Source organism: Vipera berus, assembly GCF_964194415.1.
Source record: "Vipera berus genome assembly, chromosome: 6".
In the NCBI taxonomy this organism is placed as follows: domain Eukaryota; kingdom Metazoa; phylum Chordata; class Lepidosauria; order Squamata; family Viperidae; genus Vipera; species Vipera berus.
This window is the reverse complement of record NC_138208.1, coordinates 61153751-61174589: the sequence shown is the minus strand read 5'-3', so window position 1 is coordinate 61174589 and position 20839 is coordinate 61153751. Positions and strand designations below refer to the sequence as shown.

Genomic DNA, 20839 nt, shown 5'->3' with positions numbered 1-20839 from the left:
TACAAGATTCCATCTTGTTTCCCATGCTTTTTGACCACTGGGTGAAGATTATGGTAGTTTAGAGATTGAATGCAATATATTCTCTTAAATTCTAAATCCCAAGGAAGTAAATTGATAGGATTGGTGGCAGATATATCCACATCTTGTTACGTACTATCTTGATTCCTGCAATATACCCAGAAGTTGTAAATGGCATGAACAGCAGCTAACAAAAATAATAGGATATAGCAATAATCTGTATTAATACTTTTTTTTTCAGGCACAATTTAAGGTATTGGTACTGACCTTTAAAGCCTAAATTATTTTGGCCTATCTAAAGGACTCTCCAAGTATAATTCTGTCTGAGCTATTAAGATAGAGGTTGTTAAAATACATCTGTTTTGCCGCATTTGTTTTTTTTGTTTTTGTTATTGAAATGATTACCTACCTGGAATGCTTGTCAAAATAGAAAGGCAAGGAGGCAAAGTTTTCAAGTGAGTTTGTCAAAAGAACATTTAGAGATGCTGCGCTACATGGATTGAAAATTACTTCCAGAGTAGAAAAAGATGTCCTTGGTGCAAAGGTGATACAAAAAATTGTTGTATGTCAGGCAAAGAACATTTGTAAGGCCCTTCTATATGCATCATGTATATACAGCAGAAATTGGAATTGTGCTGCTATGTTCCCACAGTTCTGGGATTCTGTTATTGAGCTGATTAACTTCTAGGACATCTGCAATGCAGGAGGAACCAGCAAAAACAATTCCAGGGCTAATGTTGGAACTGTAAAATTGGCAGTATTACTGACAAGAATTCTTGCTTTGTCCTTATTTATTTAAATATTTATGTGGCAGCCAACTCCACCTAAGTGATGGGGCAAGTTACAGAAATTTCCACAGACTCTAACAAAAAATCTACAAATCCACAAAACAGTAAGAAAATAATAAAATGGCAATCCAAGAAGAAATGACACCTTTATCCAATTGAGGTTTTAAAGGCTGGGCTGGGGGGGAGGCTTTCTCCATTTGCCTTACCATCATTTTGTAGCACTTTTTAAATTGAGGGAGAATTCCCTCTCTACCAGGGAAGAGAAGCTTTTTTGCATCTTCCATTGATTATCTGGAAGAGATTAGACAGAGCATTAGTGAGGACATAGCTCAAGTGGCATAAAAATGTGTCGGAGGTGAACCTGATGACTATTGAAATGCCCCAAGAATAGGTAGGAGAATAAGAAAAACGGGACTTGAGGGATTCCAACCAGAAAACAAAGTCTCACACAATGAAAATATTAGCTATTGGAGAACAAAACACAGGAAGATTACAAAAATATAAGCCAAAGAGAAGAAAAAAGAAATAATGAGGTATATCAAAAGGAGCAGTGATTTTGAACATGTTCCTCTTACTGCCTAGTCTTGAAATAGCTGCACTTCTAATGGGTTCCTCATCCTAATTGCGTTAGTTTATTGTCAGAGTGGTAAACAGAACCCAAAAGATTTGAAGGGCAAAATTTAGAACAGGACATCAGGACAGAAATTTGAAGGTTCTAACACAGTATAGTAGGATCTTCATTTCTCATTTTGAAATATGAAACAGTATCTAAAAGAGGTAGGAATAGAAAGCTAAAATTCTTAGGTTTCAGTCTATAATAGAATTTCTGGTAAAAGTAACTGTAAAATAGCTAAAAAAAATACTTATGTATAAACGTCCTAATTAACGGTAATTATTTCTGAGCAAATATTCAAAAGGAGGAATAATTGGCACCTTAAGCAGAGCTTAGCCATATCTAATAATATTTGAGGAAAGGGTGAGAAAAGAGCTGTGCCTTCATAAAGCTAAAAGATGAATGATAGCAAATGGGAAATATGGCTGCCTGTGCCAAGGCCCGATTAGAATTAGCGGATGGCTGGGGGAAAAGAGACGTTTTGTTTCGTTTTACAGTTTCGGAACTCCCCTTAAGGCATCCTTAAGACATTCTTTAGACCAGGGGTCTTCAAACTTGGCCCTTTTATGACTTGTGGACTTCAACTCCCAGAATTCCTCAGCCAGCTTCGCTGGCTGAGGAATTCTGGGAGTTGAAGTCCACAAGTCATAAAAGGGCCAAGTTTGAAGACCCCTGCTTTAGACATTTGGGCTGAAGCGCTGGCACGGTGCCGCCCACCTTTTTCCTCCTCGGAGTGGGAAGAAACGGCACTTCCCCAATTTCGGAACCCCTTTAAATGTTTTGAACTATTAATCTTAATAGTACAATAACAGGCACCCTCCCCAGCAGCCATACGGAGTAGAAGGGCGGGGGTAGCGGTCCGTAATTCTCCGAAGAAAACCGACACTTTAAGAACCTTAATCCCCAGTGTTCCTTGGGGCAGAAGGAAGGTTGTGATTGGTAGTTATTTTTAAGCTTGTCCTTCTGCCGCGATCGATTCTTTCTCTTCATTGGTGGCGCTGCAAACGCGTGCAGGCCTCTGTGTGTTCGAGGCGCGGAAAGGACCCTGAGACTGGTTTGCCTATTGGTGTCTGGGCTGCGCCTGAGGGGAAAAGTAGTGCGCGCTCGGCAGCCTCTTGCCGCTCGGGATATCGGCGTGGGGTTGGTTATTGGCGTGCGCTGAAGAGCCATGGACCGGGAGGAAGGCGAGGTAAAATATATTTAGCCGACTTGTGTCCACCAAACTCAGAGAGACATTCGGCGCTAAAAGTTACAGGGGATCTTTGGATAATTACGAGCGGGAAGAAAAAGAATCTTACCTGAATAATCTACCCCAGGGGTCGGCAACCTCGGCTCTTTTATGACTCGTGGACTTCAACTCCCAGAATTCCTGAGCCAGCATAGCTGGCTCAGGAATTCTGGGAGTTGAAGTCCACGAGTCATAAAAGAGCCGAGGTTTGCCGACCCCTGATCTACCCCATCTGGGGTTCCTGTGTTTTATTTATTTTTTTTACCTGAAACTAGAAAGTAGGACCCTCAAAGTAGAGATTCGTAGGTCCCCTTTTCCCCAATCATCCTCGGGGGCTTCCTGAAACTTGTTTATTATTAAATATTTTCATTTGTCTTCCGTCAATCTGTCGCAAGCAATCTAATAATATTTATCTCAGGACTGCCAACTGTCCATCGTGCAATATGTATTGAACTCTCAAAAGACTGGAATGTACTTTTTCTTTACTGGTGACTCGAGGTGCCAGGATTTGCCACATTCCTGCCTTTCTTGCTTGATGCTGCATTTATAAAATTTATAGGCTACTGCAATCTGTCACAGAAAAAGCAAAGCTTCACAGAAGTAATCTATCATCTGCTCTATCCCAAGGCCTGTTTGGGGGTGGGCGGGGAGAAGGCAGGCCTTGAGAGCTCATTGAAATAAGCTCATTGGAGCTGTATCACTATTCTCAGTTTAATTCTACAATAGTGTTTTTCAAACTTTGCAACTTTTAAGATATGTGGACTTCCAACTTTCAAACTTCTCCAGCTACCAGCTAACTGGACAATTCTGAGAGTGGGAGTCCACACATCTTAAAGTGAGATAGACTCAATGGCTCACATATAATAATATTGCCAGTCTCATAGGGAATCTTTACTTCATTTGAATGCCATATTGCTGCTAGTGAAGGAGAAAGGCTGCAGCATTCTCATTGCAAATGTTCCTGTTTGTGTAACTGGTGAGATAGAATCAATGAACCACATAATAATACTGCATCCAATAATAATAATGCATTGAATACTGCATCCAGTTTTGAACACCATGATGTAAAAAAGATGTTGAGACTCTAGAAAGAATACAGAGAAGAGCAACAAAGATGATTAGGGGACTGGAGGCTAAAACATATAAGGAACGGCTGCTAGAATTGGGTAGGTCTAATTTAATGAAGAGATGAACTAGGGGTGAAATGACAGCAGTGTTCCAATATCTCAGGGGCTGCCACAAAGAAGAGGGAGTCAAGCTATTCTCCAAAGCACCTGAGGGCAGGAGAAGAAGCAATGGGTGGAAACTAATTGAAGAGAGAAACAACCTAGAACTAAGAAGAAATTTTCTAACATTTAGAACAATTAATCAGTGGAACAACTTGCCTCCAGATAATAATAATAATAATAATAATAATAATAATAATAATAATAATAATAATAATAATAATAATAATAATAATAATAATAATCCTTTATTGTCAAAGTACAACATGTGTACATTGAGATTAGCTGAGCCTCCCCCCCCCTGTGCTCTCTCCCCCCAACACACACTGACAACAAACCCTCCATCCCACCACACTATGTGAACCAACTACACCACACACCGGCCTCCCAAGTCAATTCTGCATAAGATTATGTCCCATTTAAAAGCCTAACAGCCCACGGATAAAAGCTATTTTTCAGCCTGTTGGTACGGATGTTGTGAATGTTCCAACTCTGGAAGATTTTAAGAAGAGATTGGAGAACCATTTGTCTGAAATGGTATAGAGTTTCCTGCCTGAGCAGTGGGTTGGACTAGAAGACCTCCAAGGTTCCTTCCAACTCTGTTATATTCTATTCCTATTCTATGTTACTTGCCTCACAGGGAACCCCACTTCTAAAATAATGTTTTCAATGGTTCGATGTTCAGTGGAGTGGGGATGGAGATAGGTAAAAAAGGTAAAGGACTCCCTGCAGATTTTACTCTGCTAGTCGTAGCCAGCTTTAGGGGCGGTGCTCATCTCCATTTCAAGGCCATTGAAACAGTGCTACCTGAAGATGTTTCCATGGTCCTGTGGTCAGCATGATATCACAGAGCACTATATCTTCCCACCTAAGTGGAACCTATTTATCTACTCATATTTGCATACTTTTGAACCGCCATGTTGGCAGTAGTTGTGGCAAGAACGGGTGCTCACCCCAGCCTGTGGCATTCAGGTCTTGAACCTGGGATGTCAACTTTCCAGCTGACAAGCCCAGCATCTTAACCATTGAGCCATCACGCTGTCCCTGGAATGGAGAAGCTCACATTTATTATTGAACCAATAAGATTGCCTTCTAATGCTGTCACCAGTTTTACAGAATTTGTGTCAGTTTATCAGCAGTTACTCAGAGAATACTTGTTGTTGTTGTTGTTAGCTGCGAAGTCGTGTCCGACCCATCGCGACCCTATGGACAACATTCCTCCAAGCCTTCCTGTCCTTGAGAATACTTACTATATATGTTATTTTATTTATATTTTTATTTTAATATGGGTTGCACATTTTTACTTTAGCTGGTTGCTGACCTTAACAGTAAACCTATTACAGTACATATAGCATTCTTCTTGATCCTAAAATATAAACGTTCTTGTTCATGACTTCTGTGCTTCTATAATTTGTTACCTAGTCTCGCGTTCATAAGAAGTAGAAACTCAATTCTGTTTTAAGGTTACATTAAATGCGTATAGTCAAGGCTATGGTCTTCCCAGTTGCAATGTATGGCTGTGAAGGTTGGACCATAAGAAAGGCTGAGCGCCAAAGAATTAAGGCTTTGAACTATGGTGCTGGAGAAGACTCCTGCGAGTCCCTTGGACTGCAAGGTGATCAAACCGGTCAGTCCTAGAGGAGATCAACCCTGACTGCTCTTTAGAAGGCCAGATCCTGAAGTTGACACTCAAATACTTTGGCCACCTAATGAGAAGGAAGAACTCACTCATTCTGACCAATTGAAAAATTCTTATTCCAGGTGCCAGTTACAAAGTAACTAATATTTTCAAAACACTGTGCTAGAAATTGAAAGTATGTATTGAAAGATACATTTGCAACTAACAACAACAACATTGAAAGATACAATTGTCCATCACTGCAATAGCAATTTTCTGTTGAAAAAATTAAGAGCATTTAACTGATTGCTATACAGTGTAGCTGTACATTTTTTATTGGTACTCTGAAAATTTCAGAATGCTATTGGTGTCCATGCCTGTTTGATATCCTAATATTCTGAAACTACAGAATTGATAGTAGTACAATAATAAGCGAGAACAGAAGCAACTTATACAACCTGCTGTTTAGAAATTTAAATTGCATTTACTTACATAAACCAACTAAGCACACTTGTAACTACGACTAGGTTCAAGTATGAATTACTTAGTCTGGTTTAATATGCTTATTCCTGGAACACACCATAATTGGCTAAGTTCATAAAATACACCTTGTGATTTACAAGTTATGGTAAGCTAAACAAATCATGGCTTGGAGAAATATAAGAATCAAGTTAGTATATTCATTCTTACTTTGAAGAAACAAAGTTCTGTAATATCCTTACTGAATCTATCCCAAGATTAGCCATTGTTACCAGCATGCAAACTGTGACTGAACTTATTTCTGGTTTTCTATGTTGTTGTGCTGATGACTTACGAAATTGCAGTTTATTAAGTAGGTACAGTTCTAGAAAGACTAGCAAATAAGAAGTCACATAATCTTCTGACTACTCAAAATATTGCAGAATTGCTTTTGTTCAATTGCCCGAATCCTCTATAGATTTTCCTCTTTATTGGGAAGACATTAGTTTCTACTTAAAGGGAATTGTGTTTTCATGGCTGTGATGAAAAACAGAATGGATTGTATAAATTTCTGAAAATGCATCTATCTTTTAGGACTGTGAAATTCTGTGAGAAGTGATGTTTTGGAATGAATGTGAACACAACCCCTGTCTGCAACTCATTAAAGCAGCTATATCCGTTTCCAGCTGCTACAATGAGTTGCAATCTTCATACTTCCATAGGTTCCAAAGCTCTTCCAAACAGATCCAAACATTGCACAGATTACTAGCTAATTTGCCCCTGGAAATGTGGGGTTATGGAAGTCTCTCAGTAGTAATGTTGATCGTAGCATTCCCCCCCCCCAAATTATACCAAGCTAGAATTTAAAGCAAAATAGGTATAAAATATTTTATAGAGGGTATATAAATAATTATTAAGATCAAATAACAATAAATGCTAGAAATGCTGCAATGAGAAAGGGACATTCTATCACATGTGGTGCTCTTGTAACAACTAAGAAGAACTGGAAAGTAATAAATCAAAATATTGAGAAAATTCTACAAAATAAAATTTGGACTGAAACCGCAAATATTTTTATGGTATATTTATTCATGTGAATCTTTCTTACTTTCTTATAAAATCAATGTGATAATAGAAGTTACAATTACAAATTACAAATTTTATTAAAAATTTGTGATAAAAATATACCTCAAACAAATATATAATAAGAGTGGTTTCTGATTTTTAATACAGAGACTAATACAACAACCATTCTCTGAGTTTATATGAATAATACCAATATTTAAAATATAAAATACACTTAGCATTCTAAAAAAACGTGTATTCATAATATATTCTCTTAATTTTAATTCAACATATATAATCAAATATGAATACATATAATTACGGTGTGGGGTCTCCTGCTTGTGCAAGGGGTTGGACTACAAGAAGATCTCCAAGGTCCCTTCCAACTCTATTATTCTGTTCTGTTCTAAATTGCCCTTATGGGTGTCACCTTAAGAAGTGAATGTCTGTGGAGATTCTCAATCATCCAGGTCATAGTTTTCTCAAAGGTGCTTTTTAAAAAAGCAACTGGACTAGTTTTTTTCCCTTGAGGAAGAAGAACATGATGTTTCGCTTCTCATCCAAGAAGCTCCATCATTTGTGATGGTGGGGAGGATGGGGAGGATAGGTATTGACATTTTGTTAGATAGAGACCGGTGTTCAAGTCTGTTGAGATCCTTCTGGATCTTGAGCCTATCTTCTGGAATGTTGGCTATTCCTGCCAATTGGTGTCATCTGCAGATTTGATGAGTTCACCTTCTTTTTCTCTCATCTAATCATTTATGAAGAGCATTGGACCTTACTACTTACTTCCCTCCATGTAGATGTAGTTCCATTAAAGGCTACATGTTGAGTGTGGTTTATCAGCCAGTTACGAAGCCATCTGGTGGTGCTGCTGTCTATCCCACATTTTTCTGACTTAGTAAGAAGTAAATTGTGGTCTACTTTGTCAAATGCTTTACTGAAATACAAGTATACTATATTCACAGCATTTCACTGATGCACTAATTTAGTCACTTTGTCAAATAATGAACTGAGATTTGTTTGGCATGATCTGTTTTTGACAAAACCACGTTTGGCTTCTGGTTATAACTTTGCTTGGTTCTAGGTGTTCATAGAGCTGTTGCTTGATTATCTTTTCCAGGACCTTCCTAGGTATTGATGTCAGATTAATTGGTCTATAGCAGGGGTGTCAAACTCGCAACATCACGTGACATGTCGCGACGTATCGTGACTTTTTTTTTCATTTCTGGCAGTGGGGTGGGTGCAATTTCAGCATGACACATCCGGCCCATGGGCCAGCAGTTTGACACCCCTGGTCTATAGTTTCCTGGATCCATTTTTTCCCTTTTTTGAAGATGGAAACTCAGCTCTTTTCCAGTCGATATGGTTCAATGGTTCTAAGATCATGTGCCAGTTCCTTCAGAACAATAGGATGTAATCCATCTGGTCCTGGTGATCTGAACTCATCTAGAGTGTTCTCTTATTATTTTCTTGCCTATTTTAATTTGTATTCCTAGTCTGTCTTTTATGGTTCTGTTTTTAGTAAGTTGGGCTATTTTTTCCTTTTGCATAAAGACTGGTGCAAAGAATGAATTAAGCAGCTCTGCTTTCTCCCTGCTGCTTGTCACTTCCTTGCCATCTTCTCCCATTAGGGGACTGATTGTTTTCTTGACTTTTTTCTTGTTGAAAGAAACTTTTTTAAAATTATTTTTGACATTTGTTGCAAGTCTTAGTTCATTCTAAGCCTTAGCTTTCCTGACTTCTGCTTTGCAGATTCGGGCTATGTGCTGGTATTCTGCCTTAGTTATCTGTCCCTCTTTCCATTTTTATACTTATCCTTTTTTTTTCTTTATAACTATTCCAAACTCTAAATATGTAACATCTAACAAAACAATTCTTGAACACTACATTAAATGTATATTTAATTCTTATTTTTTTTACCTTGCCACACAAAGTTAGATATATCCTTTTGCATTGTTTAAAAGATAAATCACTCATCACAATCAGTATTTGTATTGTATTGTAAACTGCTCAGAGAGCGTTTTGGAGTATTTTGTACTTAGGAGCGGTATAAGTGCTGTTGCTAAATGTTATTGTTTAAAACAGAAAAACATCCTTGGTAAAACATTCATTTTTATAATTGAAATTCTAACAGACATTTTTAATTTATCCCACCTCACTAAATCTTTTTCAATTTAATTTCACACTTTTCCACAGTTATGATGAAATAACATACAATTTTAGACTTCAAGATCTTCATCACTCTCACTTTCTTTCAACTTTTGTCTTGACTTCTATGGGCTTGATGTTGTCAGCTTGAAGGATGCCTAGGCATTTGTAGCGATTGTCTTCATCCAGGCTCTTGATATTATTCCATATGGCATCTTGATTCCTTCAGTTTTAACTATTTTCCTATAGTTAAAACTATTGATGGTGAGGATGGCACATTTGTCCAGTCCAAACTCCATTGCAGTATCTCGGTTGTATTTATGGACAATGTTGAGCAGCGATTATATTTCAGATGGTGTTTTTCCATACAGCTTCAAGTCATTGAGGTACAAGAGGTATGATAGCTTGGCAGACATTTTTGATGTTTGATAGCCATGGTCTGACTTATTCAGTACTGTTGAAGAGGAATCAGTGCAATAACAAACAGTAGTGGTGATAGCGAGTCTTCTTGAAAGATTCCTCTCTTGATATTAACCTCTCCTGGTCTATAACCATTGACCAGCAATTGTGTCTTCCTTTGTGCCATTGATCTTTGCACAAAGCTTCTGATGTGTCTACTGACTTATTTTTAGGCCCATGATTGCCTGATTATCTAATCATAATTATCTAACAACCTAATCATTATCTACTCATGAGAGGGAGTTGAATGCTTTTTGTAATCCAACAATGCTACATTAAAGTTGGTTTTCTTCTCTTGCAGTTTTCCAAAATCATCTTGTCATTTATGAGCTGTTCCTTTGATGTTTAAGCAATTTCCTTTCTGCTCAGCTTGTTTACAACTAGATACTGTTGGACTGTATCAGCTATAGCACCAGTTACTTGAAAGTTGTTAATAAGGAGGTACCGTATATACTTGAGTATAAGCCGACTCGAGTATAAGCCGAGACCCCCAATTTCACCCCCAAAAACTGGAAAAAGTTATTGACTCGAGTATAAGCCGATCCGCCGTTCTGCAAGCCTCTGCCGCCAGCAGAGGCTCGATCCGCCATTTTGCAAGCCTGAATACACAGGAATACCCTGTGTGGCCGCGGCTCGTCGGCAGGTCTCCGTTCCTCCTGCCGACCTTTGGGGAGGTTTGGGCGCCTCCCCAAACCTCCCCAAACCTCGGCAGGTCTCCGTTCCTCCTGCCGACCTTTGGGGAGGTTTGGGCGCCTCCCCAAACCTCCCCAAACCTCGGCAGGTCTCCGTTCCTCCTGCCGACCTTTGGGGAGGTTTGGGCGCCTCCCCAAACCTCCCCAAACCTCGGCAGGTCTCCGTTCCTCCTGCCGACCTTTGGGGAGGTTTGGGCGCCTCCCCAAACCTCGGCAGGTCTCCGTTCCTCCTGCCGACCTTTGGGGAGGTTTGGGCGCCTCCCCAAACCTCTGCAGGTCTCCGTTCCTCCGCGCAGACCTGCCGACCTTTGGGGAGGTTTGGGCGCCTCCCCAAACCTCGGCAGGTCTCCGTTCCTCCTGCCGACCTTTGGGGAGGTTTGGGCGCCTCCCCAAACCTCCCCAAACCTCGGCAGGTCTCCGTTCCTGTTTGGGGAGGTTTGGGCGCCTCCCCAAACCTCCCCAAACCTCGGCAGGTCTCCGTTCCTCCGCGCAGACCTGCCGACGTTTGGGGAGGTTTGGGGAGGCGCCCAAACCTCCCCAAAGGTCGGCAGGAAGAACGGAGACCTGCCGAGGTTTGGGGAGGTTTGGGGAGGCGCCCAAACCTCCCCAAAGGTCGGCAGGTCTGCGCGGAGGAACGGAGACCTGCCGAGGTTTGGGGAGGCGCCCAAACCTCCCCAAACAGGAACGGAGACCTGCCGAGGTTTGGGGAGGTTTGGGGAGGCGCCCAAACCTCCCCAAACGTCGGCAGGTCTGCGCGGAGGAACGGAGACCTGCCGAGGTTTGGGGAGGTTTGGGGAGGCGCCCAAACCTCCCCAAATGTCGGCAGGTCTGCGCGGAGGAACGGAGACCTGCCGAGGTTTGGGGAGGTTTGGGGAGGCGCCCAAACCTCCCCAAACAGGAACGGAGACCTGCCGAGGTTTGGGGACGTTTGGGGAGGCGCCCAAACCTCCCCAAAGGTCGGCAGGTCTGCGCGGAGGAACGGAGACCTGCCGAGGTTTGGGGAGGTTTGGGGAGGCGCCCAAACCTCCCCAAACAGGAACGGAGACCTGCCGAGGTTTGGGGACGTTTGGGGAGGCGCCCAAACCTCCCCAAAGGTCGGCAGGTCTGCGCGGAGGAACGGAGACCTGCCGAGGTTTGGGGAGGTTTGGGGAGGCGCCCAAACCTCCCCAAACAGGAACGGAGACCTGCCGAGGTTTGGGGACGTTTGGGGAGGCGCCCAAACCTCCCCAAAGGTCGGCAGGTCTGCGCGGAGGAACGGAGACCTGCCGAGGTTTGGGGAGGTTTGGGGAGGCGCCCAAACCTCCCCAAACAGGAACGGAGACCTGCCGAGGTTTGGGGAGGTTTGGGGAGGCGCCCAAACCTCCCCAAAGGTCGGCAGGTCTGCGCGGAGGAACGGAGACCTGCCGAGGTTTGGGGAGGTTTGGGGAGGCGCCCAAACCTCCCCAAACAGGAACGGAGACCTGCCGATGTTTGGGGACGTTTGGGGAGGCGCCCAAACCTCCCCAAAGGTCGGCAGGTCTGCGCGGAGGAACGGAGACCTGCCGAGGTTTGGGGAGGTTTGGGGAGGCGCCCAAACCTCCCCAAACAGGAACGGAGACCTGCCGAGGTTTGGGGAGGTTTGGGGAGGCGCCCAAACCTCCCCAAACGTCGGCAGGTCTGCGCGGAGGAACGGAGACCTGCCGAGGTTTGGGGAGGTTTGGGGAGGCGCCCAAACCTCCCCAAACAGGAACGGAGACCTGCCGAGGTTTGGGGACGTTTGGGGAGGCGCCCAAACCTCCCCAAAGGTCGGCAGGTCTGCGCGGAGGAACGGAGACCTGCCGAGGTTTGGGGAGGCGCCCAAACCTCCCCAAACAGGAACGGAGACCTGCCGAGGTTTGGGGAGGTTTGGGGAGGCGCCCAAACCTCCCCAAACGTCGGCAGGTCTGCGCGGAGGAACGGAGACCTGCCGAGGTTTGGGGAGGTTTGGGGAGGCGCCCAAACCTCCCCAAACAGGAACGGAGACCTGCCGAGGTTTGGGGAGGTTTGGGGAGGCGCCCAAACCTCCCCAAATGTCGGCAGGTCTGCGCGGAGGAACGGAGACCTGCCGAGGTTTGGGGAGGTTTGGGGAGGCGCCCAAACCTCCCCAAACAGGAACGGAGACCTGCCGAGGTTTGGGGAGGTTTGGGGAGGCGCCCAAACCTCCCCAAACGTCGGCAGGTCTGCGCGGAGGAACGGAGACCTGCCGAGGTTTGGGGAGGTTTGGGGAGGCGCCCAAACCTCCCCAAACAGGAACGGAGACCTGCCGAGGTTTGGGGAGGTTTGGGGAGGCGCCCAAACCTCCCCAAAGGTCGGCAGGAAGAACGGAGACCTGCCGAGGTTTGGGGAGGTTTGGGGAGGCGCCCAAACCTCCCCAAACAGGAACGGAGACCTGCCGAGGTTTGGGGAGGTTTGGGGAGGCGCCCAAACCTCCCCAAACGTCGGCAGGTCTGCGCGGAGGAACGGAGACCTGCCGAGGTTTGGGGAGGCGCCCAAACCTCCCCAAAGGTCAGCAGGAGGAACGGAGACCTGCCGAGGTTTGGGGAGGTTTGGGGAGGCGCCCAAACCTCCCCAAAGGTCGGCAGGAGGAACGGAGACCTGCCGAGGTTTGGGGAGGTTTGGGGAGGCGCCCAAACCTCCCCAAAGGTCGGCAGGAGGAACGGAGACCTGCCGAGGTTTGGGGAGGTTTGGGGAGGCGCCCAAACCTCCCCAAACGTCGGCAGGTCTGCGCGGAGGAACGGAGACCTGCCGAGGTTTGGGGAGGCGCCCAAACCTCCCCAAACGTCGGCAAGTCTCCGTTCCTCCGCGCCCTGCCTGCCTGCTTCTTTCCGCTGCGGAAAGAAGCAGGCAGGCAAGGCGCGGAGTTTGGGGAGGTGCGCGCGCACCTCCCCAAACCTCCCCAAACTTCGGCAGGTCTCGGACGGCGGTGGCTTGGGAGAGGTGCGGGCGATCCCGGAAGCACCAAAGCCTCGGCCGCGCACAAGTCCTCGGTAAGTTTTTTTGTTGACTGGAGTATAAGCCGAAGTGGAATTTTTCAGCCCAAAAAGTGGGCTGAAAAATTCGGCTTATACTCAAGTATATACGGTAATTGGTCTGTAGTTGCCCAGTGTTGCCTCATTTGTTGGAACTTTCATTATCAGTAAGGTTTTGCGAGATATTAACCAATTTCAGTGTAACCTCTTTGCAGTATGTTGTTAAACTGCTTGGTAATGAGTGGAGGTGGACCAATCAGATGTTTCAACAAGAACCATACAGTTCATTTTCACCTGATGCTAACCAATTCTTGATCTTCCTTGTCCTTTTCTCCGCCATTTCTGCTATTATTTCACTGCCATGATTTTATATATATATAAAGTTTAATAAAAAACATTTTCACTGTCTGCCTTTCTTTTCTGTTCATTACTTTTCTTTATTTCATATCATGATTATCAACTGAAAGTAATTTTGTAATATGGTTTGTGTGTTTGTGTGTGTGTGTGTGTGTGTGTGTGAGTGAAAGAATAATCCACTTGGAGTTTCAAATCTATTAGGTGTGCTACTGAAATGTACTAATTTCTCCCTCTCCCCATCCAGTGTTAGTTAGAAAATATCCATTTGGGATATATTTCATATCTAGCTGGTTAGTGAAGAGTGAAGTGTGAACGCCCAACACTGGAATCTAATATTAAGACTGTATACTAGCCACCAAGGACTAGTGGAGTAAAACACCAGCTGCCTACAATTAGCGCAGGTTCGCATCCCACCAGGCTCAAGGTTGACTCAGCCTTCCATCCTTCCAAGGTAGGTAAAATGAGGACCCAGATTGTTGGGGGCAATAAGCTGACTTTGTAATAATGCCGCTTGGGGGGGGGGGCAAAAGTCCTAATAAGCAGGCATATACATAGAATGAAGGCTATTGCTAAGCACATTTGATTTGTGCTTAGATTGTAAGCCGCCCTGAGTCTTCGGAGAAGGGCGGGATATAAATGGGATTAAAATAAAATAATAAAAAAATTAAATCCACAGGGACTCCTTTAATCTTTACTGTTCTCCTATCTGTCCTATCATATAAACTATTTGTGATACTGTTGTCTGTTTTGTACTAGTTGGAATCTCCAATCCACTGCAAGTCTTCATCTTTGGGGCAGATGGCTGAGGAAGAAGAGACGGATGACTTTGATCTCTATGGGGATTATGATAGCTTTCCGCAATATAGCAGCAGTGAGGAAAGTGGCAGCACTTCCTATTTAGACGATTCTAGTGAGAACGAAGTAGCAGATCGTGAGGTTGGGGAAGTGCCTCCATCCCCTTCACAGATCCTGACCCCCAGCATCCACATGCCAGATGATAATGGATCTGAGCCAGGTACCACAATTCCCTTCCGTGCCTATGGAAGGGCTCATCTCATGAAACAACATTATATAGAATTATTTGTAATGAGGTGGAATGTTTTGTGCAGCCTTTATGATAAAAATGAGTATGTGATATATGGATCTATGTAGACACCCAGTATTACACGTGAAGATTCTCTTTTGGGTTGTGTTTTGAGATTATCCACTATGTGTGTCGTTTTCCTGACAAGATAGTTCTATTATTTATGTACTTACCAAATACATGTGCTTACCAAATCCGATTGGTGCTTCTGGCTGTCATTACAACTGAACAATATTGATTACTTCCACTGGACCTTAAGCCTCATTGCTAGTTCATACTAGAAGACAAGTGTGATTTTTACTACCAATAAGAGCAGAAACCTTTATTTTCCTCCATGTGATCTGCGTCAGTTTTTATCCTACTTAACACTGGTGGTAGTATTAGGCCTAATTAAAATAATGGAAATTATAATGTGTTATAATGTGTATGTTTTTCATAGTTTTGTGAGGCATATTGTCATCAATTTATTTTAATGTTCTCAGAATGTAGCCTTGTGCTTTCTCGATTAAACTAATTTTCCTGCCATTGAATTTTACTGTATTTCTGTTTTCTCAGCTGTCTGTGAGATGTGTGGTATTGTGGGCACAAAAGATGCCTTCTTCTCCAAGACCAAACGTTTCTGCAGTGTCTCCTGTTCCAGGAGTTACTCCTCAAATTCCAAGAAGGCTAGCATTCTGGCAAGGCTGCAGGTGATCAATATTCTCTTATTAGGACCAACGTTTGTTAAATTAGATACCACTAAATCTAAGGAAAATATTGGAAAGTGCTGTTTTCTGCAAACACTAATTTTATTTGGATAAATTATTTGGATACTTTAGTGCCACCAATTTGGGAGGCACTAAAGGAAATTAAATAAATTCATGGAGGATAAACCTACCAATGGTTAGTAGTTGTAATAGCTATCTAACTTCTGAAACATAGACAATATTTTGAGAAATTCCAGGAATGTATGAGTGGAAACTTATGACCATGTCCTATTGGCCTTTGATTGGCCACTTAGAGGACAAAATGCTAGGGCTGGATCTGAAACAGAATAACTATTATTCTAAGCAGTGTTCTCCTTCAAATGCCACAAATGCACAGTAAAAGGCCACACTTGATTTTTGAAGATAATTGAGAATATATTTTGTTAGATACAGGAAAGTTAAGGATGGAAAACACTTGATCTCCCTTCACAATTATACCCTCGTATGTATCAGTGCTAATTTCATATAGAAGAGCTGCTCTTTTAGTACAGATTCATATTTTATATCATATGAAGCTTAGTTTTTTCTGATCTTGTTCATGGAAAAATTTAGTCTATAAAATCTGTTTTCTGTTATCTGAGTAGCATTAGGGAAACTAAGAGTAATCTCTATGCCAATTTGACTAAGCGGATATAGGGACATAACAGTGATTTACATAATCCATATTCTTTTGATTGCTTCATACCCATGTTAGAAAATACATATGCAGTCCCATTTGTTTTATTTTAAAATTAGAATTGGAATAGAGAAAGGATGTAATATACAGATTTCGTTTACATTAAGAGCATTTGAAAGAGATGATAAAAGTTAGTAGGAAAAGAAAGAAGCAATAATTTGTAAGAAAAGGACAGTTTTAAATAATAGTAATATAACAAAAACAGTAGTAGTAGTAATAATAATAAATAATAAAAAAATTCTCCTTAGTTCTAGGTTGCTTCTCTCTTTGGTTAGTTTCCATCTGTTGCTTCTAGTCCTGCCTTCAGGGGCTTTGGAGAATAGCTTGACTCCCTCTTCTTTGTGGCAGCCCCTGAGATATTGGAACACTGCTATCATGTCAGCCCTTGTCCTTCTCTTCATTAAAAAAAAAGCATTGTATAACCCAAGAATTAAAATATAGACATGGGAAGAAAGCATTTTACCTTACTAGAAGTATGATATAAAAGTGTAATTGTTAATAATTTTTCTACTGTTCTTGTTATAGTTCTTTTCTGTGTAATGTTCATGCATGAGTTGTTTATGAAGAGGATTCAACTTTTTCCCCCCTTGCTTACTATAAAATCTTGCCATCATTTCTGAACTCATGAGTGGGGAAAACAAGTGCTGTTCTTCCTGACTCTTGTAAATGTAATAAGATCTGTATTGTATACATTTTATTGCCTAAGAGCTCCCAGGAGCTTTACACAACTTGCAAAGTTATTGTAAAACTAACTTTTCATGAGCAGAAATGACATTGCCAGATGCATCAAAGCTCTAATTTTAATTTTTTTTAAATTTAATTTTAATTCCATTTATATCCCGCCCTTCTCCGAAGACTCAGGGCGGCTTACAAGCTTAGCAGTAGCCTTCATTCTATGTATATGCCTGCTTATTAGGGCTTTCATACACCCCCCAAGCGGCATTATTACAAAGTCGGCTTAATTGCCCCCAACAATCTGGGTCCTCATTTTACCTACCTCGGAAGGATGGAAGGCTGAGTCAACCTTGAGCCTGGTGGGATGCGAACCTGCACTAATTGCAGGCAGCTGGTGTTACTTAAGGAGGCATTAGCCCACTGCTCCACCAAGGCTCTAGCTCAGGGGTCTTCAAACCCGGCCCTTTTATGACTCATGGACAACTCCCAGAATTCCTCAGCCAGCATGCCTGGCTGAGAAATTCTGGGAGTTGAAGTCCATGAGTCATAAAAGGGCCGAGTTTGAAGACCCATGCTCTAGCTCATATGAATTCCACCTCTCTTGTATATCTTATTAAACACTTCTAATATAGTGACTTATAACTATAGAAACCTATAACAAGACCAAATCCACATATTGTTCTAAACCATTGTTTGCTAACCCTGTTTTATTAAACGAACATAACAAGTGAGTTTATGTAACACACTAAGCCAAAACCAAACATAGTGTTTATTATGAGATATTTACAACATAGCAAAGAATTACTCTTTAAGAAATGGCTCTTTTGATTTGGTATCTACTGGATAAAGTCCCATGGAAGAGCTGGAATCTACATGTTCCTTTTTTTGAGTGTATCTTGTTTTGATGCGTTTTCACAGGGTAAACCACCAACAAAAAAAGCTAAAGTCTTGCACAAGGCAGCCTGGTCTGCTAAAATTGGAGCATTTCTCCACATTCAAGGGACAGGGCAACTGGCAGATGGAACATCAACTGGTCAAGATGGTAAGTGAGATCAGCAGTTGGAGGAACTAAGGTTGTAATTACTACAAAATAAGTATTCATCAGAGTTCTTGCAAAATTCTCATGGATGAGGAATATGAGCTAACTAACGAGGAAGTGTGGATATGTCATCAAAATAAAACACAATATGAAATGAATGATTGGATAGAAGGATCACCAACTCGTTTGGGTTTTTTTTAGATTATTTCAAACTGAATATAGTTAGCAAACTTTCTAATGTGTTGGGCTCTGCCTTCTCTCATCCTCTCAGCCTATACCCTATTTCAGTATTTCAAGATAAGATTATATAGGGAAGAAATTTGTCTTTTAGGATTGGACTTAAAAAACTTTGAATTACATTGAAGGTTTGGTTGACATTTATTTCAGGGAGTACTGATCTTCTCCTGGGCGAGAGAAATTACCTTGATTACCTCATGGTTGTATGTTCTTTGAAAGTGGAGCACTTATGCTTTGGTTGTATAGTATATGTAGATTTGCTTTGTAGGTTTAACTTTGGAGCAATGAAGTTGGAGTAGAAAATACTTAGGAATCTCTTCTAATAGTTTACTTGTATATATGTGGTTGCTTCATGGGAGAAACAGACCCAGCAGTTTTCCTTTTTAGAATCATTTTAAACATTTGAAAATAGTTAGGATTGGAGTTAGTTTATGTAATTTGAGATCCTGCTTGCTTTTCTGGAACATAAAGCTGTGTCTGTGAACTTTATCGACACACCTGTTTATTTATCTGTTGTGGTACATCTGTTTTCCATCCTTAGTTATACTTAGGGGATCTGATATCTTTTATTTTGCTTAGCTCTCATTGTAGGCTTTGATTGGGGAGCATATCTGCAGGACCATGGATACAAGGCTGCACCTGTTAGCAGTTTCAAACATGTGAGTACTCTCTGCTTTATAATGTGTGTTACAATGTGGGAACACGTAAGAGTTAGTACATTCCTAGAGCAAGGATGGGGAAATGAAGGTGTATTTGCCAAGCAGTGATATCCAGGTATGTGTAGCTATGGGACATGGGGAAATATGGATATCTGAGATACATATTACATTATATTATATTAGTTATGCATACACAAACATATATACAAATACAATTGTACATACATACATACATACATACATACATACATACATACAGCCAATATTTTTTCTCTTCCCTGCTTTGCCCTCAGTTATCTTATCTTGCTCCCACTCCCATTTTTCTTGCAGGTTCCCCTTTATGATCAATGGGAAGATGTGATAAAAGGGCTGAAGGTTGAAGTATTGAACAGTGATGCCGTGCTTCCCAGTCGTGTGTATTGGATTGCTTCTGTTGTTAAGATTGCAGGTAGATTCTTCGAGGAGGAACACAGAACAGATTATGATTTTTCTTTATTTTTAAAAAAATGTGTACTCCTTCTGTCCAAAGAGTTGATATAAACAAGATAAAAGTGTTAAACTAGTTACCCAGGTGCCTTGACTATTAAATATATTCAAGTGGAAGTTGGAAACAATACATGTTGCAAATTCTTTGTTTTAGCTTCCTACACTTGGCAGGTAATTAGATATGATGGCCTAAGTGGCTTTCTTCAATTGTATGTTTTCCTGACACTATCTAACCAACACATCTATTGATATGTGCCAGATGATCAACTTAGACAAGTTAACATTCCAGATTATAAGATGAGCAGCTATATGAATGTTATAAATAATAACCCACATACTTCTACCACAAATACAGTCTTTTGTATTTGATACACACACATGCACATTAATGATGATAATGATGATGATGGTAGTGGTGTTGGAAGGGATCTTGGAGCTCATCTAGTCCAACCCCCTGTTCAGGCAGGAAACCCTGTACCATTTTAGATAAATAGCTGTCCAATCTCTTCTTAAAAACTTCCAGTGTTGGAGCATCCACAGCTTCTGGAGACAGGTTGTTTCACTGATTAATTGTTTTAACTGTCAGAAAATTTCTCCTTAGTTCTAGGTTGCTTCTCTATTTGGTTAGTTTCCATCTGTTGCTGCTTGTCTTGCCTTCAGGTGCTTTGGAGAATAGTTTGACTCCCTCTGTCTTGTGGCAGCCCCTGAGATATTGGAACACTGCTATCATGTTCCCCCCCCCCCTTGTCCTTCTCTTCATTAAACTAGACATACCCAATTCCAGCAACTGTTCCTTATATGTTTTAGCCTCCAGTCCCCTGCTCTTCTCTGTACTCTTTCTAGAGTCTCAACATCTTTTTTAGATTGTGGTGACCAAAACTGGATGCAGTATTCCAAGTGTGGCCTTACCAAGGCATTGTAAAAGTGGTATTAACACTTCACGTGATCTTGATTCTATCCCTCTGTTAATGCAGCCTAGCACTGTGTTGGCTTTTTTGGCAGCTGCAGCACACTGCTGGCTCATATTTAAGTTATTGTCCACTAGGACTCCGAGATCCCTCTCACAGTTACTACTATTTATCAAGGTACCACCTATACTATAAATGTGCATTTGGTTTTTCTTGCCTGAATGTAGACCTTACTTTTTTCACCATTGAATTTCATTTTGTTAGATAGCATCCAATGTTTAAGTCTGTCAAGATCCTTCTGTATCTTAAGCCTATCTTTTGGAGTGTTGGCTATTCCTGCCAGCTTGGTGTTATCTGCAAATTTGATGAGTTCCCCATCTATCCCCTCATTCAAATCATTGATGAAGATGTTGAAGAGCACTGGGCCCAGAACAGAGCCGTGGGGCACCCCACTACACACTTCCCTCCATGTAGATGCAGTTCCATTGAGGGCCACACACTGAGTACGGCCTGTCAGCCAGCTGCTAATCCATCTGGTGGTGCTGCTATCTAACCCACATTTTTCTATCTTATCAAGTAGTAGGTTATGGGCTACTTTATCAAATGCCTTACTGAACTCCAAGTAAATTATATCCACTGCATTCCTGTGGTCCACTAATTTTGTCACC

At 42.0% G+C, this 20839-nt stretch overlaps 1 protein-coding gene across 4 annotated transcripts in view; it reads left to right on the top strand.

The window, feature by feature from the left end:
* The first annotated feature begins 2505 nt into the window (after window positions 1-2505).
* L3MBTL2 (L3MBTL histone methyl-lysine binding protein 2) overlaps window positions 2506-20839 on the top strand; it is a 59231-nt gene continuing 40897 nt past the window's right edge. For 3 of the 4 annotated variants that reach the window (XR_014026957.1, XM_081331406.1, XM_081331404.1), the window contains exons 1-6: window positions 2506-2608; window positions 14418-14676; window positions 15301-15434; window positions 17761-17884; window positions 18698-18777; window positions 19108-19225. Coding sequence is in view for 3 of the 4 variants with exons in the window: in XM_081331406.1 (XP_081187532.1) it covers window positions 2588-2608; window positions 14418-14676; window positions 15301-15434; window positions 17761-17884; window positions 18698-18777; window positions 19108-19225 (736 nt within the window). In the remaining variant the exon portion in view is untranslated. Of the gene's footprint in view, window positions 2609-13905; window positions 14113-14417; window positions 14677-15300; window positions 15435-17760; window positions 17885-18697; window positions 18778-19107; window positions 19226-20839 lie in introns of all 4 variants that reach the window. The other variant, XM_081331405.1, reaches the window with a different exon arrangement.